This window comes from Tasmannia lanceolata, unplaced genomic scaffold (genome assembly GCF_043159265.1).
Source record: "Tasmannia lanceolata isolate RefF3 unplaced genomic scaffold, GAP_Taslan_0.1 ptg000008l, whole genome shotgun sequence".
Classification (NCBI taxonomy): Eukaryota; Viridiplantae; Streptophyta; class Magnoliopsida; order Canellales; family Winteraceae; genus Tasmannia; species Tasmannia lanceolata.
Window position 1 is genome coordinate 16,910,728 of NW_027518685.1, and position 24,637 is coordinate 16,935,364.

Below are 24,637 nucleotides of genomic sequence, written 5' to 3' on the forward strand. Positions count from 1 at the left end.
GCCAAGGGAGAAATTATATGGTGGACCGGGCTTTGCACGCACTTGCAGCAAACAAAAACAGTGGAGCCCACATTTTTTTGGGTGATCCAAAGCATTCATTTCTGGGCACACCCTATCTACACTAGGGCCCAACAATTGAATGGTTTAGATCACCCCAAACAATGTGGGCCCCATTGTATTTTTGGGATGGTGCATGCACGGCCGTCCATCATATAAATTCTCATCTTTTATGATATTTTCATTTAGTAGAGTTCTAGGGATTTCCTAATCCTAGAATTCCCTAGTAAGGAAGCCACTTTGAGTGGCTCCGTGGAATCTCTTCTATTAGCCGTGTAGCCGTTTGGGTTTGGATACACGGATTTTAGAATCTTGGATTTCCCTTAAAATCCTGGATGGGAGATAAGAGAAGAAGGAGACCGAATGTATGCTATTTTCTGATTTCATGTCCTTCTTTCTGTCGAGCGAGAGAGTAAGAGATCATCCTCTGTTTCCAGGTTTTAGAAATCTCAGGATGGGGAAGATATTTCTAAAACCTAGATTTCTTACTTAAAATACAGAATTTAACAGCACTTTCAACCTAAAACATGCATTCTAAAATCTACGTATCCAAACAACACCTTAGCAGTTTTAGGATTTTAGGGTTTTAAGGCTGGTATTTTCGAAAGATGGTAATTAGAATTTGGAAGATCACAACCCACCTCATTTATCAATGCTTTTGCTGCGGAAAAATAAAAATAAAAAAATTAACCGTTTGACTCAGTTACATCTCTAGCCGTCCATTCGTAATTCCACGTGTCGGATGATTAGAATCCAACAAGCACTACTCGGTTAAACAGCGGTTCTTTCTTTGAAGCGAAAGCGGGAGGAAAAAAATAAATAAATTCTGTTCTTAGAAGAAACAAGTTGGGTTTTCTCAGATTTCAATACTCGCTCCTTCCAATATGCCACAAGGTACTTCTTCCTCTCTTGGGTTTATTCTGATTAGGTATTTTTGGTTGCAAATATTCATTCATTCCTTGCAATTTTTGCTTGCTTCTCAGATCTTCCGGGTTTCTATTTCGACCCAGAGAAGAATAGATACTTCCCTGTCAAAGGTCGGATTCCGGGTTCAAACCCTAATACTACTGCTTCTCATATTCAAGGCTCATCATCATCAAAGCCGAACCGGGTATCTCTTTGGTTTCTAGTTTTCTAGAGCCAAAATTTCTCTTCTTTTATGTTTTTAGCAGCTCTGTACACATATTAATTATCCACTTTCAGCATGTTATAGGATATCTTCATTTTTTAAACTTCAAGAGATGGGATTGATTGATTGCTCTCTAATCTCTCAACCTTATGGTGCGTTTGCATGTAATGCCCAAATTCCAATTTGGGTTTTTTTTTTTCAGCTTGCAATTTATATGTAAGTTGAAATCTCAAAAGTCTCAAATTGTCCCAATTTCAATTAGCCTTTTTCTCCCCTGAAAGTTAATGGTAGGATATTGATAAACTAGTTTTCAGTAAGATATACATTCAACCACCCTTAGTAAAATATACAGATTATTGGTACCATGATGTGATATAGGACTCTTAGTCAGACTAATGCGTACATTTTAGGATACGGGGATGTGGATAGTTATTGAGTCTCGTTGCATTCAATAGCTTCATTTGCTTGTGCTCATCTGAAATTTAAGGGGCTGGCTTTGGGTAGCTATGTGAAACGCTGTGTACTTTGGAATTTATAGGTGTTAGGCAACATCACTGGCGGCCAAGCGAGATTGAACGTGTCAGGACTCTTGAACATGTAAAAAAGGCTCTTTTTAAAATCTCTACTAAGATTAACTTTGCAAGAAGTATAACCTGATTTTGTCGATAAAATTTGGGCTCCCTTTTTTGTCCTGAAAATTGAAATATTGTAAAATATATGGATATAGCCATTTTAGACCAGATATAGCCATTGTAGATCTCGTAAAAATCTACGAAACTAACCATTGTTCACTTAAAATGGATATTTGGGTTCTAAAATTCTTCCTTTATAGAAGTTTCTTATGGAGTGAAGCACCCTCTTTTCAAGTGTGATAATACTGGGCTTGTGATGGCGAGACGCCGCACAACTGGTTGGTCATGGTGGCAATCACTGCCCATGCAAGAGAACATCTAAAACATAACAAGAGGATTCCTTCTCTCGTTATGCAAAAAATGAGTCATATTCTTACTTTTATCAGGAGTTATGTTTCTACTTTTATTTCTATTACATTTGTTAATGGATTATATATGATTGGTCTGTCAAGCTATTTGTCAATATTCAATACTTGGTTGGTTTAGAATAGCAATTGTTAAATGTAGAAGTTTGTGGAATCTAGGAGATCTACTAGCTAGGGTTTTTAGTTCTTGTTATTATAAATGATAATGTATATGGATTTCAGGGAACCTTTTGATATTGACTAAAGGAAACTCATGTGGAAGAGCTTGGCTCCTCCTCTTGTGAGCTAGTGTTTGACACCCCAAAAGCTTGTGTTTGATCTTGTCTCACTTCTTGATTCCACTACGCGCTGGATCATTTGGTATCAAAGCCATGTTTGTTCTTGTGATTTTGCGATCGACAAGAACACAATGGTGGGACCGTGGGAGTTCGTAGAGGTGGGCGAGCTTCCGTTCCTGCATATCCTCCTCAAGAGCGTGATATTAGTGATGTCAAAGTCAGATTTGAGAAGAGAAGTTCAGCAACTAATTTGACTAACGGAATGTATAGAGTGCATATAATCTTAGAGTCACGATGAATCTAGCCTCAGTTTTAATGACGACATCAACCCTTTCCATTGCGAGGCTCCACGAGATGAGTCAAATGAAGGGCTGAGAAACAATCATTGGGCTCGTTATCCAAATCAGATGCTACACATTGATCTAAAGGTGGATTTATTGGAGTTTGAAGGTATCATCAAACTCAACAAATTTATTGGTTTGCCACTTTTATATATATTTTTATGATTATTATAACGAGGAAGAAGTACCATTTGAAGAGACATTTCCATTTTCTGTTGACGATGACAATGGCAACATTGAGGAGAAAGAAGATTCATATGATGAGACTGCACCGAGAGGATCTTTTCTCTCTGTATGAAGTAATCTAGGCAATATGCTCCACACCACCATCGGTGGAGATATGTTTCCCTTTGGTGATTGATAGTAGGAGCCATGACCCGTTCACGGAAGTATTGATGTAGGATTTTTATGGAAAAATGGGATGCAAGGAGGGCTCGACGGGCTAGAATATGTTTCAAAAGATCCAGTTGGAGGGAAGCAAGGAATTTTTGGTATAAAAAGATGCTAAAATTAGCAACTGCCACAGGAGATTGGAAATGATCCAACCATTGTGTTTTCACAAAATGTTGCTTTTTAGTTAGAAAACACTTTTGGAAGCTAATACCAAAGTTTGAAGTCAATGTTTCCCTTTGGTGATCGATAGTAGGAACCATGCCCCATTAAAGGAAGTATCATAGTAGCTGGAAACTGCTTGGGCAGGTGGGAAACTCGTTTCCCCTAAAAGGCGTTTCGGAAAGGTGAGAAACTCGTCTCCCATAAAAGGTGGAAACTCGTTTCCCAAATTCATGAGAAACATATAAGAAACTTATATGAAATATGTGAGAAACGAAATGTGAAACGTGTGGGAAATATGTGTGAAACTTACGAAAATCATTTAAAAAAAAATTGTGGAATAGATATTAATAAGGAAAGCAACAACGTATACCGTAATAAAAGCTAAAAGTAAGAAATATCCAAATAGAAATTTGAACTTAACAAAATTTAAATCTACAAAATCATATATTTCATGTTTTCCTTATGTTTCACATGTGTTTTCATTAACATTTTCTTTATCGTTTCTGAAACGTTTCTAATGTGTTTCGTAAGACGTTTCTCGTACAAATTTTTATTGTTTTCCCATTTCTCGTTTCTCCTCTGATTTTTTTCTTGCGTTTCCCGTTTCGCTTCCCGAATCCGTTTCCCACCCTGGCAACTATAGGAATTCGATGGAAGGATAGGATGATAGGATGGCTTGAAGGGCTAGAATCCATTTCAAAAGATTCAATTGGAGGCAAGCAAGGAATTTCCCGGTGCTTTGCATAAGGTCTAGTTCCTTGGGCACTGGATTGGCGACATCATGAGTTGGTTGGATTTGCTTATGTACCTGCCTGGAACTTCCTTTACTACAGATAAATTGACATAGTGAGCGATTTTTAGAAAACATTGTTACAAGCTAATACCAAAGTTTGAAGTCGATCGGATTAATAAAATTTAGATCTGAGTGTATATTGTTTTTTTTCCCCGTAGAAAACATCAAACTCTAGGTCTGGATCGGATCATAAGTCACGATCTACCAATTAGATGAGATATGGATTTTTACTTTGATGGGTTGCCCATAGTCTAGAGTGAAACCCTAGAATTTTATCTTGGCCGGATCGTTGGATCAATGATTGAGATCCAATGAATGAGGCTGTTTCTGAGAAGATGAAAATCTGTCTCAGATTGAAGTCATGAACAAACAAGAACGATTTGTAAACACAAGAAGGATGTAGATTGGAAGAGAAGAGTAGTAGGAGAGAATAGTAGAGAAAATATACTCACTAAAAATGCCATTCAAAAAAAAAGAAAAAGACTTAAGATCACTTGGCGTAGGGTACCCCACCACTAACATTCCATAGGCATCCTGCCGGAGGAGAAAAGTTCGGAGAATCACTCATCCATGCAAGAGCAAGAGCTTTAAGCTTCATCAATATTCATCATTCATTCAATTCAACCATCCATATTTTAATGGCCATAGGGCCTACATTTTATAGACTCAAGGACTTGTAGTAGAGACATGTAAAATTGGAGTGGGAATGCTCTCTCCCAACTAGGAAACAGATTCCCACTCTCCCTTTTAGAAACTCCCCTTTTCTAAAACTCTAATTGTACTCAAAGACTAGGTTAGAAACTCTACTAAAACCATGGTTTTAAATTTCGTGCAAAACATTTCATTTCCGCCGAAATATTTCGGTTTCGGCACAAACCGAAATGAAATTCACATGAAGTCGTTTCTTTACAAGATTTCACTGAAATTTTACCGAAATTTCACCTAAGTTCCAAAATTTTGCCGAAATGTCCCCGAAATTTTGTTTGAAATTTAATTTTTTGACTTTTTTACAAAATTTCCACCGAAATTTTAAAAATGTACACCGAAATGTTAGAATTTCTACTGAAATTTATGAAATTTCCACCGAAATAGCCGAAATTTCAACCGAAATTGACACCGAAATTCTAGACATTTCGGTTGAAATTAAAAAAATAAATGAAATCATAATCATATTTTTACATGATTTCAGCTGAAATTTTGGCTTGAAACCGAAACATTTCGGTTTCGGTGGTGGCCGAAACTTACACCGAAACCGAAATTTAAAACCTTGACTAAAACTCATTGATTTACCGTATAACCTATAAGAAACCCCCTTTATTAAAACTGCAACAAGCCTAATTTAATATTGAATAAAATATTAGTTTCGGGTTTGGTACCAGATTTCGACCGAAATTGAAATTTCGAAATTTCAACGTCCGAAACCGGTACCGAAACCGAAACTTTAAACCTTGCTCTTAACTTGTTACAATCATTAAACATACCTCCTAACTTCTTTTTTTGAATTTTAAAACATAACGCAACCTCCTAAATTTGTTTTCTAACTAAAACTTTTTATTAATTAGAACTACTAAAAACCCAAATCTAAACCTTGCGACATTACTAAGTCAATTCTTTACTCACGAAAACCCGAAAGAAAGAAAAAATCCCCATTTTAAAAGTTTGACTGTGAACAAATTTGTCAAACTATAATTTTGGCCCATTTCATTACCTTGTGCTTCATTCGAAAATCTTCAATTGTTAGAGGTGCCTTCTGGACCCTGCTTGGTCTTCAAGGCTGTTGGAAGAATCTCTTGGCTTGAAGTTGTTGAATGATGGCCCCCATCATGTATGCCCACTTGTGGATGCCACTTGGGTTACCGCTGGATTGTTCTCTCTCTAAAGATTTTTGTTTTTGTATGGTGCCAATATTGTTTGGACCTCAATGAGCAAAAGATTTCTTAGGTTGGTCATTGTTATGATGTTTTTGACGACAAGCTATTAGATTTGGAGAATGACTTAGATTCAAGGGCAAGTCTTTTGTAATCCCGAGAGAACGATGGCGAGATGGCGCACAATTGGACAGGGATGTTGACGATCGCGGCTCATCCAAGAAAACGTCTAAACCACGACAAGAGAATTCCTTCTCATTATGCAAAAGAAGAGTCTTATTTCTACTTTTATTAGGAGTCATGTTTGTACTTTTATTTCTGATATAGTTGTTGATAGATTATTTATGTTATGTCTTTCAAGCTAGTTATCAATACTTGGTTGGATTATAATTGTTGTTAAAAGTAGAAAGTCTAGGGAATCTAGGAGATCTACTTGCTAGGTTTTGTAACTTATTAACATAAATGACGGTGTATATGGATTTTTAGATTAGGAAAACTTCCTTCTCATTATAATTGTCGTTAAAAGTAGAAAGTCTAGGGAATCTATAATTGTTGTGAAGCATGGCTCCCAATTTTTTTATAAATTAGAAAAGCTTGTTTTTTGCAGGCTGTATATACTTCAGAAGGTGCTAGATTGTTATGCAGTCTATTTGGATTTGGAATAAATGCACTCATTCTTTTGCAGACAAATGATAAAAGTAACACACAAAGGAGAAAGAGAATCAAAGCTGCTGACCTGTTTCAACTTAGGGAGTTGTCTGGTAAACTGATCACTTTCAGCAAACGAAAGAGCAGCTTTCAGCATGAGTACCAAAACATACAAGCTTCCCAACCTACGGTATCTTTCTTCTGTATTTACCTTATTATTATTTTATTTTTTTTGCTTGTGAACTTACTCTCCTAAGGCGTCAACATGCATATTTTTCGGTTACAACAACGAGCATGAGGTTTACTGCCAATTTAACACTTCTGTTGTCACTGAAATTGAATGGAATAAATTCTGTCCAGTGGCCTTATTAAAACCAAACAGTATTTGCAAGCTAAATGCTTGTGGGCTATGTGGATTGATCTATGCAAGTTTCACTGGCGAAGATCATCATCATGTTCAAAGGATTCTTGAATGGAAGAAACAAATGAAGTAATTGTTGCTTGGAGTTTTGGTGAAACTGTCCTTCATATCATTGAGGTCTCTTCTGATCTCTATAGATAATGAAATAATTACATGCAGTGTGATATAGTAAGCAACTAACACCAAAAGCAGTCAATGACCAGAAGTCCCTTAGATATTAATTGACTATATACATGAATGACAATTGTTAGATATATCGAGGGTATACTGGTCATTTCACCAGTATAACCCCTAATCATGTACTCTTGTGTATAGGAATGCAAAGTACCAATACTTCACCTTAGGATTTTCGTACTGTACTTAACAGAAACTTCCTAGTTGGATGGGAAGCTCGCTTCGGAAGCTAAGTTCTTCCCGCTTCCCAAATTTAGGGGAAGCACGCTTCCCATATGCTTCCTATGCATTTCCTCTTAATTATGAGTTTGCTTCTTATTGAGGTGATTATTTCTTCCTGAAATAATACTTTCTCCTTTTGATAATGATGAAGAAGTGTATTTAACAAAATAGTGCATTTAGAAATTGAAGCTCGTTTTAAGTTTCAAATGAAATTATGTGGATCTTTTTCCAAAAACTAACATTAAATATATATGAATAAAACACGTGAAATTGTAAATTCCAAAACTTATAATTCTAATTAGTTGCGAAGTCTTCTTTTCTACGTGTAATCCTTACCTATATTAACCCTTCCTACCTAAACCTATGACAATTCTACCTTTTCTATATATTTCATGTTCACTTCCAATGAGGCTTCTTACAAGCTTCATAGTGAGTTTTATTGTCGCTTCTCATAATTTTCACTTTACTTGGTTTTTGATTTATTTGCTTCCCACATTTTCTCTTTTCTAAACCCCTTGCTTTCGCTTTCCGCTTCACTTCTTGCACTTGCTTCCCACTCTGGCGACTATTGTCTCCACCTCCAAATGGGGAACACAAGAACTGTGCATGACTTGACTGACTACTCCCCTAGCATAGTTCAAATTTGGTTGGGTCATGGTTAGGTCTATCAGTTTGCCTACTAATCTCTATGGATGCCTGGAGCCCTGGATCACTTGTGACTCGTGAGTTCCTCTTTGGATTTGATATGGTGATGATTGTTTTAGCTCCATCAGCTACTCCCTCTGCTTCACCTTTGTTTCGTAAAGAATATCAGGAATGCATTTTTCATTGTTGCAAAATGAAGCTGCCCCCTTTGGAGCAGGCAGCCATTTTTCTTGGAAGCTTTTTTTACGACGTGTAAGTCCTTAGAAATGTCAAGGACTGTGTTCATCTGTCTTTTCGAATTTCCACTGTATAGTAACTTGAAACTACAAGAACTGTCATTTCTTCATTTTTATTCTTTATGAATATCAGTGGATTTCATTTCGAAAAAGAAAAAAATGAATATGAGGGGCATCTTCATTCCTTTGAAAACCAAATCATCATCAACATGTCCTTGACCTCTCAGACCAGGCTCGTGTAAGCAGCTTGAGACCATATATTGCCTTTATGATGCATGCGTGACCCATGGCCCACCAATGATTGGTGTGTAGGGCTCATGGTCCTCCACTGGTCAATCTGACTCTTAGGGAGTCATAAGGGAGTACTTTATTTACGTTTTATTAGTAGTTTCTTATGACTTAAAAGTTTGTTGTAAGCTGAAATAAAGGACATTTGTTTTTATTAGAATAGTGGTTTAAGTGAATTCACCTTCTTCATGAAAATTTTCTAAAGGATTCATTACCTGACCCCAACTAGTTTGGGACGAAGGCGTAGTTGCGTTGAGTGGTTTAAGTGAATGTTACTTTTTTTTTTTTAAATCTTCCCCTTATGTTAAGGGTTTAAAAAGGGGAAGTCATGCCCCAAGAATTCTTGGGTTTGGGGCTTTATTTTGTTTATAAAGCATGGATAGAGAGCTTCCATTCTTAGCTCGCATCTTCCAAGATAAGGACTTTAGGGTGGAGCTTGCTGCTGGGTTTGGGTTCCTTTTCAAGCAAGTCATTGTATCTGTTCTTTCTTCTCTATTCTCTGTAGGTTGGGTTATCTCTTAATGTTTGTGGAGATTTATTCTTGCTTAATCTGTTATTTCTGCCCTTGATCTGTCTTTTTGGTAGTTTTGGGCATTGTTTCATCATATTCCTATATTAATTTGTTTAAATTTGTGTTTTTTTGTATCTATACCCACAGTCCCTTGGACTGATTTAGCAAGAAATCTGATTTTACATTCCAGAACTTGCAATTTCAGATTTTTTTGTTGCTCTTTGCTGATTTGAAAGTTATAATTCCTTTGATTCCAATGTGAGTTACATATTTGTTTGCAGACAACCTGCAGACTACTTATCTCCAGATTACTCTTTTCTATTCTTCTTCATTTAATCTGATGAATACAATCAGTTTGCTATGAATCTGAATTTCAGAACTGTTTAACATCAGATCTAACATCTGAAATTCAATCTTAATTTCCACACTGTTTAGCCTTGGCACAACGGTAAGGTTGCTCCATTGTGACCTGGTTGTCACGGTTTCGAGTCACGGAAACAGCCTCTCTGCGAAGCAGGCGTAAGGCTGCGTACATCTAGCCCTCTCCAGACCTAGCAATGGCGGGAGCCTCGTGCACTGGGCCACCCTTTAGCATTTGTAATTCAAACTGAGTTTCTGATCTGTTTTGGGTCTGATCTAACTGAATTTCGATTTTTGTTTCTGTTACTCATTTCATGATCTGAACTTTCTGTCTACTTGCTTTAATCTTTGAAATCTCCGATCTGTTCATGATCAGATCTAACTATAGTTTCCAAACTCCCCTGCGTCATCGTGGGGTACCTTGAGTCGACTTCCTTTTGCATTGGCCACATTCTGCGTTTTTTGCCATACAAAGTCAATAAAAACCCCTTCGATTCGCCCGAGTTATGACCGTGTCAACTGAGTACTCGGCCACGTCAACCGAGTGCTCGACTGTGTTGTGCCGAGTTGACTAGGATTTTCTTTGGCTGCGCTTTTACCCGTATTCGCATTTTGAAAGTGAATCTTGTGAAAACTGATCACCATACCTGAAACTCTGAGAATTTAGCTTCCGACCTGCGCCACTTGGACAGGTTGGGGCATTGTCTGGGTTTTAATCTATATGGTTCTTTGTGCCGAGGAGGATTGAATTTAGTTCTTAAATCTTCTGTTCACTAAAGCAGGGATTGTATAATTAGTAATAGTACAAAAAAAAAAACCAGCAGCCTTTAATTGCTGATTTTAATGTTCTTGAGCCATCACATGCAAGAGACTGTTGCAGAATTTGAGATTTTTCCTTACGTGGTCCTCATTGAACCATTAATTTTGGGCTAACTCATCTCATTCATGTACAATATATTGGTTTCTCGAGGGGGCTCTGCTTGACAGTTGCTTGAATTGTTACTTGTATGGAACTTTGAAGGAAGGCTCAGCAAAGGAGCATGTGCCTGGAGCAGTCATTTTTCAGCAGCTCGAGGTTGGGAGTGGTCTAGGTGATGACCATACAATATGACCTATATATCCATGCAATTATTTATTAAGTAATGTTTTGTATTTACAAAAAAAAAACATGTGTATTTTCCAAAAATAGACACAAAAGCAAAAGAAATTGGTATGATGCCTCCCATTCAATCCATTCTAGACTTCTAGTACATTAAAGAGAACTAGAAGAGTGAAACCAAATAAATGCGGTATTTATCCATCACATTTTTCATCATATTCATATTTACGCAGTGTCAATATATTTTTCATGTTTCTCTCCCCCAAAAAATATATTTTACATGTATGATTTTTGTTATCTTCATAAATTTGAATGTCCATAATAATACGATGCATAACTTATTGCGCTTTTCATGGTCTAACTGTTTAATGTGTGGTAAATAAATGTGTGGTAAATAACCATAATCATATCTATATTCAGAATATATGGAGGGGGCGCTTTCCCTAGAAGGGTGGAATCGTGTTCCTAATAGGCAGCGAGCACACCTCTTGTAGGAAACCTCTCCTGGTTCACGGGTTCGTGTTTCAGGTGCGGGATCACAACCTGAGTGGATGGATCCAGCTTCCAAGTCATGGAATGCTGTGTATATTCTGTTTAGTTAGGTCACAACTTTTTCGGTGTTTGATTAGATTTTTTTCAGTGTTTTTTATCAAACTTTTTTTTGAACATATCTAGCAAAATCTTTATGGGTTTCTAATTTCTTATTTGGTATTTACAAAGTCTCAATGTACATGTTACAGGTTTGGAAGTATCAGAGCGCAAATTGCATTGCTGATGGTGCTTTGGAGCAGTTCTATGTTGATATTCAAATGCCACAAGGCCAAAAGGAGGCAGATGTTTTGTTAATGGGCTGTTTGAATGGATCCATTAGGTGAGATATGGATAGGTGACTCTTTGGTAGGCATTCATTTGTTTTCATTATCTCAATTATCTGCTCGATGTAGTGGATAACTGGATATATATTCGCGTGGGCCAGTATGTAATTTCACACGTCTCTTGTGATTGTTTTAGTTGTAATGGATGATTCTCTGAATTAAAAACCATATGGGAATTAGGTAGGGCAATGAATTGAGTTTATTGTTAAATTGTTGGATTCTTAGAAGCACGAAGCGGGGGCGGGGAAGCTTGGGGTCTAGAAGAGTCTAAGTTGGGAGCGCCATGAGAGTGTTTGTGTAATATTTTCTTTATATGTTTTTCAAAATTCAAGTACATCAAAAAATAGAAATTTTTAACCATCATCATATATATCTCTTCAAAATTTAAGTACATTAAAAAATAGTAATTTCTAACCATCTTCATTTTCATGCCTTCTTTTCCCGCGCCTTCTGAAGACGCCTTTGTGCTTGCTCCAATGAAGTACTTTGAAGAGTTGGAAGACTTTGGTACAAAGAAGTTAGACAGTGGAATTGGAGTAATAGGACTAGGTTGGGAGCATCATTGGAGCGGTTTCCTTCCTAAGGAGCGCCAAATCACGGTTCTAGTGCGGGAGCGGCACCCATGGGGAAGATTCATGCTTCTAAGGTTGGATTTAGCAGTTTATTTAAGGTGTAACCCCCTTCAAAATAAAATGCCTATAAAACATCCATCTTTTTTGTTCTGAAGTCAACCTTTCATTGTCCCACAATATTTCCATGTCCTGTTTTCAACCCAAATATTGAAAATCATAACATTCATGATGTCATAGAATCTTCCAATTATGAACTGGAACTGCATAAAAGATAGTGGAATCCTAGGTTATTATATCTTTTTTTTTATGGGTAAGATAGGTTATTATATCATTCAAAAAAAAAAAAAAAAAACTAGGTTACAAACCTTGGGGTACATTTGACACGAAATGGCAATTACACTAGGCATTTTGGTAATCATGTAAGAAACCCATTTATGCCTACACATCAGATAATTTATATTTCCAAATGCACATGATATTGCTGCAATATGTATTCTGTCCTTTATTTTCCCCAAGTTTCTTATAGATTTTTCATGTAATGCAAACAAAATACAAGAGATTGAGGGAGAAGAGAAATGGTGGAAAGATTTAGAATGGGAAGATGAAGCTACGAGGTTGAATCTTCAAAAACATTTCAAAGAATGGACACCATGGTTATAAGCAGGGACTCTCGGAGGTACTCTCGCTCTGTCTCTGTCGCTTTCAATTTGAATATGTTGTAGCTTTTTGTATATTTCTTTCTTTTTTATTGACTTTCAGTGTTTTTGTTTTTCATAATTCCCTATTAGTGAAACACGGGAGGGAAGAGAAGAGAGGGTGGGCAAAAGGAGAACCATCTTCTTCATCTGATGGATTCCGAGGGTTGGTGTACCAAATCAAATGCTACATTTATTTCCTTCCAAATAAATGCCATGTTGTCATCTAACGCCATGTTCAAGTGGGTTTGTCTTGCCTTGCTTCTCTCTTTGACTTCATGGAGCAATCAACACGGTTGATCTCGTGGAACATCATCAGATCGATAAGGCCCTGTTTAGATTGCAGGAAACGCATTTCTTGTTGAAATTTTTTCCTATGAATTCCTTTTTTGTTTCCGTGTCTAGAGAGATGATGTATTTATGACTTTTTTTATGATATCATTGTAAATTGAAGGTTCTTGTAAATAAAATTTGAATTGTGGCGATCCAAATTACCTTTTTTTTAGGGTGTAATCAGACAATGGAAACATGAGAAATTCTAAAAAAAAAAAAAAAACTTTTCCAAACCTTGTAGAAAATTCCTGCAATCCAAACATGGCCTAAATGGCTACAAAAATCAATGGCTCAACTTAATTTACTTGGCATAATCCTATACATGGCCTAAAGGGCTACAAAAATTATTAGAGAATGAAATCAAATCAAGATCAAATATTCTGAGATTAGAAGATTTGATTTGATTAGGCTATATTGGTTGGTTGGGTTAGATTAGGCAAGTGAATTAGATTAGGATAGTGTCTTTCCTTAATTATCTTATTCTCTTGCTATGTTTATCATTTGAGTGTTCTATAAAAACACTCGTTGTACTTAATGTAAATCATCCAAGATTAATATCATTTTCTATTATTTTACATTAGAAACCATTTATGCTTCTGGTTTGTGGGAGGCAAATTTTTCTAATAAAAATCATTTATGCCTCTGGCTTGGTTGGGTCAGAATATTTGATCTTGATTTGATTTCATTCTCTAATAAAAATCAATAATGAAAGTGACTTCCTTATATTAGCAATTTCCTAAAATTAAACTTGACACTCATATCATTTTGCTTTACTATTTTTTAATACAGCAGATATTATCAATTAAGTGAAGAAAACACATACACCAGAGAGCCCCAACGAGCTGATCAAGCTTGTTACAACACAGAAATGACGCTACTTCATGAACATCTATTAAAGCCCATACCAAATAAAGACTTAAAAACCTGCTAGAACCTACTGCAACCTCAAAACTTCGGCATATGATCCCTAATAATCAGGTTACTAAGGCCTTATTAGTTTAAGATTCTGACAACCCACTGTGTCTCCAACACAGATTATTGGATTCAAAATTACATTTAATTTTGAGTCCAATAATCAGTACTGCAGTCACAATTGGTTGTCAGAATCTTAAGGCCCTGTTCGTTTGAGATTGTGTCAACTGATTGTGAGTGCCAAACCAATTTTGAGTCCAATAATCGGTTTAGCACTTTCAATCAGCTACCATAATCTTAAAAGAGCAGGACCTAAGCAATTCCCCTTTATCTGCTAGCCTATCAACCTCCACATTAGCTTTTCTCCATGTATTGAAAAAATGATGGTGAAACCCCATAATCTATCTAATATCACTTCTATTTAAATCCTCTAATTTCTAAGGCCCCAAGTGTAAATTCCTGCCACTTCTGATGGACGCAAAAGGGTTAGATTTCATCCATTGGAGATGGATTTGCTCTAAAAACCATCCATAGCAAGGACAAAGAGTTCAATGATTTTGATCATTAAGGAAGTGGCTTCCACTTGTACCTTTTTCACTCCTATTATTATTAAATATAATAATAGAGGGGATGGATAATATTTGGTGAGATATCGAGAACGGGTTACTCTATGGTGGGTTACCAAGCAGATTTCGTTAAGACAATATTAGCACAAATCAGTTGTGTAATTAATGTGCTCAGGAAATCAACGAATTTATTTCCATCACCAACCTATTGTTGCTATTAAGGAGGACGGTTGAGATTTGAGTTGCTGATAAGAAGAAAGAGAAGCAAGTCATGTGCAAAGAATAAGGATCAAATCACTGAAGATCTGATCCAAATAAATCTGGTAAACAGGTGGCAGATTGTTGCTATCCTTAGGGGGTTGTTGCTTCTATTTAGGAAATTAGTTTCTTATCTTATTCTATAAAATGTAAGCCTTGAGCTCTGTTCTTTTTCACCGAATAAACTCTGCATTTATGATCTTTTTCAGTAAGAAATATTCAGTGTTTTGTTACATATAGAAGAATCCTTAGATAGTGGGGTTGATTTTATGGAAAAGCTCAAGGCTTCATGCATGCTGGAACCTGGAAAAGAAGAAGGAATTGTAAAAATGCATGACATTGTCCGCGATGTTGCTCTATGGATTGCGTCCTCCTCATAAGATGGGAACAAATTCTTTGTTCAATCTAACGTGGACTCCAGGAAGATCACAGAAGAAGGGATGCATGAATCAATTTACAGAGCTTCATTTGTTTGGGGGCAATTAAGTGAGATTCCTACTTTTTTGGCGAGATGTTCTAGGCTATCAACTTTATTTCTTCAAGGTAATCCTCTTAATAAGATTCCTAAGGATATCTTTCTAGGTTTGAAAGCACTTAGGGTCTTGAATTTAAGTGATACAAATATCGAATCACTGCCAAAAGAGATGGGCGAACTTAGAGCACTTAGGATCTTGAATTTAAGTGGTACAGATATCAACTCACTGCCAAAAGAGGTGGGCGAACTTAATAATTTAAGGGTACTGAATCTATCTTGGACATATGAGCTAGAAAAAATTGAAGCCCAGACAATGTCAAGGTTGTCTAGTTTGGAGGTACTAGACATGAATGAGAGTAGTTTTGGGTGGAAGGTGAGAGGGGAGGTGGATGAGGAAAGTGTGACGTTGGAGGAGTTACTAGATTTAGAGTGCTTGTATTATCTTCGAATTTGGGTTTCTAGCATTGCTTATTTCCCTTTGGATTCAACTTGGTTGAAAAGACTAAAAGGTTTTCATTTTCGCATGTCGGATGAAGCAGGTTCCTTTTTACGAACAGACTATGAAAGAGTGGTGGAGCAGGTTGGTGATGTTGAACACCTGACCAAATATGGTGAGGTGATGTTAAATATTGCAACGTGTTTATGTTTAGAGGATTGCTTTGAGCTAGCTAAAAGTCTACCGAATCTAGAGGAATAATCTTTATAGGTATTAAGGACGTAGACAACATTTGGGAGGGAATGGTTTAAAGTGGAGGACGAAGTAGCTTTCCTAAATTACAAAAGATCACGGTGTTTTTTTGTCATGGATAAAAGAATCTCATCCCCCATGATTTGCTTCAACAACTTGACAACCTTGAAGAAATCTTTGTATTCAGTTGTTCCAATATGAAGGAGATATTTTGAGCAAAGGTGGTTGACGAGAATACATCGGAGATAGTCGCAACCTGCAGCGTAGTGGACAGTAATGCATTCGCAAAGCTGCAAATTTTACAACTTTTTGAATTACCGGAATTGAGGTACATTTGCCAAGAGGCATTTTCATGGCCCTCTTTGGAGATTATTCAAGTATCAAAGTGCCCTAATCTACGGAGGCTTCCTTTTTCTACCGGTAATGCAAACAAAATACAAGAGATCGAGGGAGAAGAGGAATGGTGGAAAGAATTAGAATGGGAAGATGAAGAAACCAGGTTGAATCTTCAAAAACAGTTCAAAGAACCGAAATATTAAGCAGAGACTCTCGCAGGTACTCTCGCTCTGCCTCTGTCGCTTTCAATTTGAATATGTCGTAGCTTTTTGTATATTTCTTTCTTAATTTTGTGTTTTTGTTTTTCATGATTGCAAAGCACCCCATTCCCTATTAGTGAAACGCGGTAGGGAAGAGAAGAGAGGGTGGGCAAAAAAGGAGAAGCATCTTCTTCATCTCATGGATTCTGAGAGTTGGTGTACCAAATCAAATGGCCAAATAAATGCCATGTTGTCATGTAACGCCATGTCCAAGTGGGTTTGTCTTACCTTGTTTCTCTCTTTCACTTCATGGAGCAACCAACAAGGTTGATCTCGTGGAACATCATCAGATTGTTGGAAAGTAATTCAAAACGGGGAATTTGCATGTGGGCCCACACAAGCCTAAACAAGTCTGTTTTAACTTTTAACGTTATTCTAGAGTCGGTGGTAGGGGTGCAAGTTTGGCTCTGACCTGCCCTGAGCCCGAACAGGGTCAGGACGGGATTTTCCAACCCTGAGGGCGGGTCAGGGTTCATTTTTTTAGACCCTGACTCAGGTTGGGTCGGGTTCTTGGTTAATGCCTCGGGTACCCTGACCCGGCCCGCCCTAAGTTTTCTATTATAGAATTGAACCATCTGTGCATGTTTCTTTTGCTAATGTTTTCTATTATCTTGGATTGATGTTTCTTTAGATTATTATTATTAATTGTCTTTGTTCCCCGTCATGTTGTTGAATTCATATTGTCTTATTTTGTTCCCTTTCTCTGTTTATTGATAATTTTGTTCTATATGATAAGTGGTTGCTTTATTTTTGGCACTCTTAGCAGGTATTTGCACTAGGGTCAATTAGGCCCGGCCCTGCCCAATCAGGGCCAATCAGGGCGGGCCATGGCCAGCACTGAGCCCTGTAGGGCGGGCAATAGGTTGAGGTTTTTCGGCCCTGACTCAGGGTCAGGGTGGATATGAGCCGAGATAATGGGATCCAGGGTTGGGCTAGGGTTTTGAAAAACCCGACCCAACCCGACCCTGTTGCAATCCTAGTCGGTGGTGTAAGAGTCTTGTTTTATGCGTATTCATTAAGTTGCTATTATCTATTAGAAAGTGAGTAGCTATTTTACACGGAGAAGTGTTTATCTTTTAGGGTCAAGTTAAGTTTTAGAATTTGACTAGGTTTGTGAAACAAGGAATCGTGCACTTACTGTTGAACGTGTGCAACATCTATTTAAAGGGCCAATTGTCATTATTTTGGTATGAGATGAATGAATAAAAAAAAAGTGCCGTTTGCTTTTGTTCAAAGTGAAACCTCCTCTCTTATTCTTTGTTTCTTATTATTTCTAGTTCTTATATTCCTACAAATTGGTATCAAAGCAGAAGGTCTTTGGATTTCCATAGAACAGAAAAGCCAGGGCGAATTCAAGAAAACACTGGCAAGGGTTTGGTAAGTTCGCAACATGGAAGGTAACACCAATTCTTCAAATTTTCAGCAAAGTGTTCATTTATTTAAAGGAGATAATTTTCAATTTTGGTCAATTAAGATGAAGACGTTATTTATGTCTTATGAATTATAGGAATTGGTGGAGAGTGGTTATGAAAATTTTGCAGAAGTGGAAAGATTGACCACGGCACAAAAGAATGAATTGAAGGAGAGTAAAAAGAAAGATGTAAGGGCTCTTTTCCTCATCCAACAAGCTATGGATGAACCAATAATTCCAAGGATCATGGCTGCAACTACATGGAAAGAAGCATGGGATTTGCTTCAAGAAGAATACCAAGGTACTACGAAGGTAATTTCTATTATGTTACAAACCCTTCGTCGTGATTTTGAGAATTTGATGATGAAAAATTCTGAATCAATTATCTCTAGAGAGTTCTATTGTAAATCAAATTAGAACTTATGGGGAAAAATTAGATGTTCAAAAATTTTATGAAAAAAGTGTTAAGGAGTCTTTCAAATAAATTTGATCATGTAGTTGCTGCCATAGAAGACTCTAAAGATTTATCTACATATTCTATGAATGAATTAATGGGTTCTTTGCAAGCACATGAGCAGAGATTGAATAGAACTGCAGAAAATCCACTAGAACAAGCATTTCAATCAAAAGTGGATTCGAAGGAAAGATTTGATGATTTAAATAAAGGTTTCCGAGGAGGAAGAGGCCGTGGACGTGGTGGATTCCGCAGTAGAGGAAGAGGTAGAGGCCAATCAAGTGGTTATCAGAAAAATCAAAGTGGAGGTAACTATGAATCTACTTCTTTATTTTGTTCTATTTGCAAAGGATCAAATCATAGTGATAAGGATTGCTGGTATAAGGATAGTGGAAATCAAAATAGAATTTTACCACAATATTTTTATTGCAAAAAGTATGGTCATATGGAAAAAAATTGTCATCAAAAGGCTAGGGAACAAGCAAATTATCATGAAGAGAAAAGTGATGAAAAAGTTGAAAAAGAAGATAACGTATTTTTGTCATGTCTAACTGCCAATGTTGAATTGAATGATGAAATATGGTATTTAGATAGTAGTTGTAGTAATCACATGACCGGGAACAAGGATTATTTTCTTGACATACATGAAACTGTCATCTATGTCACTCATATCATTTTGCTTTACTATTTTTTAATAGAGCAGATATTATTAATTAAGTGAGGAAAACACATACACCAGAGAGCCCCAACGAGCTAATCAAGCTTGTTACAACACAGAAATGAAGCTACTACATGAACATCTATTAAAGACCATACCTAACAATGACTTAAAACCCTGCTAGAACCTACTGCAATCTCAAACCTTCGGCACATGATCCCTAATAATCAGGTTACTAAGGCCTTATTAGTTTAAGATTCTGACAATCCACTGTGGCTCCAATACCAATTATTGGACTTAAAATTACATTTAATTTTGAGTCCAATAATCGGTACCGCAGTCACAATAGGTTGTCAGAATCTTAAGGCCATGTTCGTTTGAGATTATGTCTATTGACTGTGAGTGCCAAACAGAATACTGGACTCAAAATTATCAAATCTACCAATCTTGAACCCCTCACCTAAGTGTACAAGTTTGGCCCTGTCAGCCCTAACCCGCCCTGAGCCCGAACAGGGTCAGGGTTGGATTTTCCAACCCTGATGGCGGGTCAGGGTTCATTTTTTTAGACCCTGACTCAGGTCGGGTCAGGTTCTGGGTTAATGCCTCGGGTACCCTGACCTGGCCCGACTCCAAGTTTCTATTATAGAATTGAACCATCTGTGCATGTTTCTTTTGCTAATGTTTTCTATTATCTTGGATTGATGTTTCTTTAGATTATTATTATTAATTGTCTCTGTTGTCCCTCATGTTGTTGAATTCATATTGTCTTATTTTGCTCCCTTTCTCTATTAATTGATCATTTTGTTCTATATGATAAGTGGTTGCTTTATTTTTGGCACTCTTAACAGGTATTTGCACTAGGGTCAACTAGGGCCGGCCTTGTCCAATTAGGGCGGGCCAGGGCCAGCACTAAGCCTTGTAGGGCGGGCAATGGGTTGAGGTTTTTCGGCCCTGACTTAGGGTCAGGGCGGGTCAGGGCCGAGATAATGGGTTCCAGGGTTGGCCTAGGGTTTTGAAAAACCCGACCCTGTTGCAGCCCTAGTCGGTGGTGTAAGAGTCTTGTTTTATGCGTATTCATTAAGTTGCTATTATCTATTAGAAAGTGAGTAGCTATTTTACACGGAGAAGTGTTTATCTTTTAGGGTCAAGTTAAGTTTTAGAATTTGACTAGGTTTGTGAAACATGGAATCGTGCACTTACTGTTGAACGTGTGCAAGATCTATTTAAAGGGCCAATTGTCATTATTTTGGTGTGAGATGAATGAATAAAAAAAAGTGCCGTTTGCTTTTGTTCAAAGTGAAACCTCCTCTCTTATTCTTTGTTTCTTATTATTTCTAGTTCTTATATTCCTACAAATTGGTATCAAAGCAGAAGTTCTTGGGATTTCCATAGAACAGAAAAGCCAAGGCGAATTCAAGAAAACACTGGCAAGGGTTTGGTAAGTTCGCAACATGAAAAATAACACCAATTCTTCAAATTTTCAGCAAAGTGTTCATTTATTTAAAGGAGATAATTTTCAATATTGGTCAATTAAGATGAAGACGTTATTTATGTCTTATAAATTATAGGAATTGGTGGAGAGTGGTCATGAAAATTTTGCAGAAGTGGAAAGATTGACCACGGCATAAAAGAACGAATTGGAGGAGAGTAAAAAGAAAGATGTAAGGGCTCTTTTCCTCATCCAACAAGCTATGGATGAACCAATATTTTCAAGGATCATGGCTGCAACTACATCGAAAGAAGCATGGGATTTGCTTCAAGAAGAATACCAAGGTACTACGAAGGTAATTTCTATTAAGTTACAAACCCTTCTTCGTGATTTTGAGAATTTGATGATGAAAAATTCTGAATCAATTCAAGTTTTTTTTCTCTAGAGAGTTCTATTGTAAATCAAATTAGAACTTATGGGGGGAAATTAGATGATCAAAAAATTGTTGAAAAAAGTGTTAAGGAGTCTTCCAAATAAATTTGATCATGTAGTTGCTGCCATAGAAGAGTCTAAAGATTTATCTACATATTCTATGAATGAATTAATGGGTTCTTTGCAAGCACATGAGCAGAGATTGAATAGAACTGCTGAAAATCTACTAGAACAAGCGTTTCAATCAAAAATGGATTCGAAGGAAAGATTTGATGATTTAAATAGAGGTTTCGGAGGAGGAAGAGGCCGTGGACGTGGTGGATTCCGCAGCAGAGGAAGAGGTAGAGGCCAATCAAGTGGTTATCAGAAAAATCAAAGTGGAGGTAACCATGAATCTTTGTTCTATTTGCAAAAGATCAAACAATAGTGATAAGGATTGCTGGTATAAGGATAGTGGAAATCAAAATAGAAATTTACCACAATATTTTTATTGCAAAAAGTATGGTCATATGGAAAAAAATTGTCATCAAAAGGCTAGGGAACAAGCAAATTATCATGAAGAGAAAAGTGATGAAAAAGCTGAAAAAGAAGATAACGTATTTTTGTCATGTCTAACTGCCAATGTTGAATTGAATGATGAAATATGGTATTTAGATAGTAGTTGTAGTAACCACATGACCGGGAACAAGGATTATTTTCTTGACAAACATGAAACTGTCATCTATGTCACTCATATCATTTTGCTTTACTATTTTTTAATATAGCAGATATTATTAATTAAGTGAAGAAAACACATACACCAGAGAGCCCCAACGAGCTGATCAAGCTTGTTACAACACAGAAATGAAGCTACTACATGAACATCTATTAAAGACCATACCTAATAAAGACTTAAAACCCTGTTAGAACCTACTGCAATCTCAAACCTTCGGCACATGATCCCTAATAATCAGGTTACTAAGGCCTTATTAGTTTAAGATTCTGACAATCCACTGTGGCTCCAATACCAATTATTGGACTTGAAATTACATTTAATTTTGAGTCCAATAATCGGTACCGCAGTCACAATAGGTTGTCAGAATCTTAAGGCCATGTTCATTTGAGATTATGTCAATTAACTGTGAGTGCCAAACCGAATACTGGACTCAAAATTATCAAATCTACCAATCTTGAACCCCTCACCTAAGGGTGCAAGTTTGGCCCTGTCAGCCCTAACCCTCCCTGAGCCCGAACAGGGTCAGGGCTGGATTTTCCAACCCTGAGGGCGGGTCAGGGTTCATTTTTTTAGACCCTGACTCAGGTCGGGTCGGGTTATGGGTTAATGCCTCGGGTACCCTGATCCGGGCCGACCCCAAGTTTCTATTATAGAATTGAACCATCTGTGCATGTTTCTTTTGCTAATGTTTTCTATTATCTTGGATTGATGTTTCTTTAGATTATTATTATTAATTGTCTCTGTTGTCCGTCATGTTGTTGAATTCATATTGTCTTATTTTGTTCCCTTTCTCTATTAATTGATCATTTTGTTCTATATGATAAGTGGTTGCTTTATTTTTGGCACTCTTAACAGGTATTTGCACTAGGGTCAACTAGGGCCGGCCCTGTCCAATCAGGGCGGGCCAGGGCCAGCACTGAGCCTTGTAGGGCGGGCAATGGGTTGAGGTTTTTCGGCCCTGACTCAAGGTCAGGGTAGGTCAGGGCCGAGATAATGGGTTCCAGGGTTGGGCTAGGGTTTTGAAAAACCCGACCCTGTTGCAGCCCTACCCTCACCTCTTGACATAGGACTTTTTATGGCATCAAAGGGCCAGAGCATGAAAGAGATTGGTGTCAACATTATGCGCTTGTAAGTTTATAAAAGCAAAACTAATACAGCTATGTGTGACTCAAAACAGGGAAATGATATTTGCACTCCCTTGCATAATTATGGCAATCCTCACATTTTCACTACATTTTGTATTTGGTTACTAATAACTTTTCAAGAATTGTAGCAGGTTTTTTTTTTTAATTTTTTATGGGTAAACAAAATCATCTTAAAACATGAAAATGCTAAAGGAGAGTATTTAAAAAAAGAAAAGAAAGAAGAGTGCATTTAAAACATGAAAATCATCTTTACACTTAGCGAGAAAAGTGTAAACATGAAGAGTGTCATTATCAGAATAAGAATTTCCTTAAATAGGGAGTCTAATAGACAATTATGGCCTTCCTAAACAGTGTTAGCACATCAATTTTACCACATCTAATTCAAAATAAGTAGAGGAGATAAATGTGAAATGATATAGTCCCCAACCCTGTTCAGTCTAAAATCGTCCTACATATTCGGTCAATGCATCTGTTGTGTAGGAATAGGTGCGCTCGTGGGTGCGTATGAATATGGTGGATGCAAGGGCTGGCCGGTCTCACAAGAAAATTCGAAGGGTCGACGAGGGAAACTTTTCCATCTCTTGGGATTGGGTGTCAGGTGATTGAGAAGATGAGAATGTCACTTTCTTCCTTGGGCTGTAATGCCTCTGCAATATGAAAATGACTTTTTATCAGTACGAAGTGACGTCAAATTTGCGATGTCGACACACGCATAATGTGAATGACTGGCGGGGGAATGTCGATGCACGCAGCGTGCAAAATGACCTTCAGGATCGAAAGATCGTCCGATTGACCAACTAGCAGCCCAACTCAAATAAACGCCAGTGCGAGAGATAGAGATAGGGAGAGATAAAAACTCACCTTGGGAGATGAATTCAGGTTTTCTTAATTTTATCGGACAAGCTACAACTAAGAAAAGTAAATGAGAGTGCTAAAAAGTAAATTATAATAGATAAATGTTAAGACATGTTTTGATTCGGTTCTGGAACCTTTTCTTCCATGACAACCGCTTCTTTTTATAGCCCTTCCACCCGCAATTGTCACACATCCTCAGAAAGGGAACTCCCGGTAACCACCCACTTCCCGCTCCATCCCTCACATGTTCCCTTAGTTTATGCTGGTAGCTACCTTCACTTTCTGGAAAGCGACATCTGGTGCTTAACTGCCTTAACCTTGTCTAGCCAGGTCACCATTCGATTAACTTGGTCTCGACTGATTTTAAATTCTAAGATGGATGTAAATAAGCTTATAGAAAACATAGAATTACTAAGTGTCTATTTTCCTTTGCTAAGGTAATGCTAGGGAAACCGAGAATAGGACCTAAAAGAGGACCTAGCAAATTGATTCATGCCACAACATCACAAGTGACGTGAGCCAACCCTTAATTTTAGGGAAATCATCAAAAAGTAAATTTTTATTGAACACATGGCATATTCGCATTACAGGTCCTCTGCCAAGTCCTATTCTCGGTCTCCATATGATTTTTGGTGTCGGAGCGAATGTGCAATTTGTGTAAGCTTGCATTCTCTAGGCTGTGTTTTGGCGCGGTTGATAAAATAAGGCGCACCACCCTGTGAAACCTTTGGCGTCCGGCCTCCGTTGACCTTCTCCCCTATAGGCCCTGTTTGCTTAGGATTATGATAACCGATTGTGAGTCCAAAACCAATTAGTGGACTCAAATTTACTAGGCTCTATTCGTTTATGATTATGCCAACTGATTGTCACTTTGTGAGTGCTAAACCAATTATTGGACTCAAAATCTAAACATAATAATAGGTTTGGCACTCAAGATCGGTTGACT

At 37.3% G+C, this 24,637-nt stretch overlaps 2 protein-coding genes and 1 long non-coding RNA gene across 5 annotated transcripts; all 3 read left to right on the plus strand.

The window, feature by feature from the left end:
- Positions 1–716: 716 nt before the first annotated feature.
- On the plus strand, positions 717–12,576 carry LOC143883317 (uncharacterized). Of its 3 annotated transcripts, XR_013252358.1 has the most exons (6): positions 717–951; positions 1,041–1,168; positions 6,704–6,856; positions 10,545–10,614; positions 11,363–11,493; positions 11,954–12,576. XR_013252358.1 is itself a non-coding variant. In XM_077386667.1 (5 exons), exons 1-5 carry the CDS (start codon positions 942–944, stop codon positions 11,395–11,397), a joined length of 396 nt encoding a protein of 131 aa, XP_077242782.1. In that variant the 5' UTR covers positions 718–941; the 3' UTR covers positions 11,398–11,826. The 3 variants fall into 3 exon arrangements, 2 of the variants coding, with proteins under 2 accessions (XP_077242782.1, XP_077242781.1); XM_077386667.1 differs by lacking the exon at positions 11,954–12,576 and having other exon boundaries at positions 718–951; positions 11,363–11,826; XM_077386666.1 differs by lacking the exon at positions 10,545–10,614 and having other exon boundaries at positions 737–951; positions 11,954–12,573.
- A 31-nt stretch (positions 12,577–12,607) lies between these two features.
- LOC143883319 (uncharacterized) lies at positions 12,608–13,255 on the plus strand. Its single transcript, XR_013252359.1, has 2 exons — positions 12,608–12,745; positions 12,858–13,255. It is a non-coding gene; the product is annotated as an uncharacterized LOC143883319 (long non-coding RNA).
- Positions 13,256–15,273: 2,018 nt separating this feature from the next.
- On the plus strand, positions 15,274–16,005 carry LOC143882759 (disease resistance protein At4g27190-like). Its single transcript, XM_077386186.1, has one exon. It carries the CDS (start codon positions 15,274–15,276, stop codon positions 16,003–16,005), a length of 732 nt encoding a protein of 243 aa, XP_077242301.1.
- Positions 16,006–24,637: the final 8,632 nt, after the last annotated feature.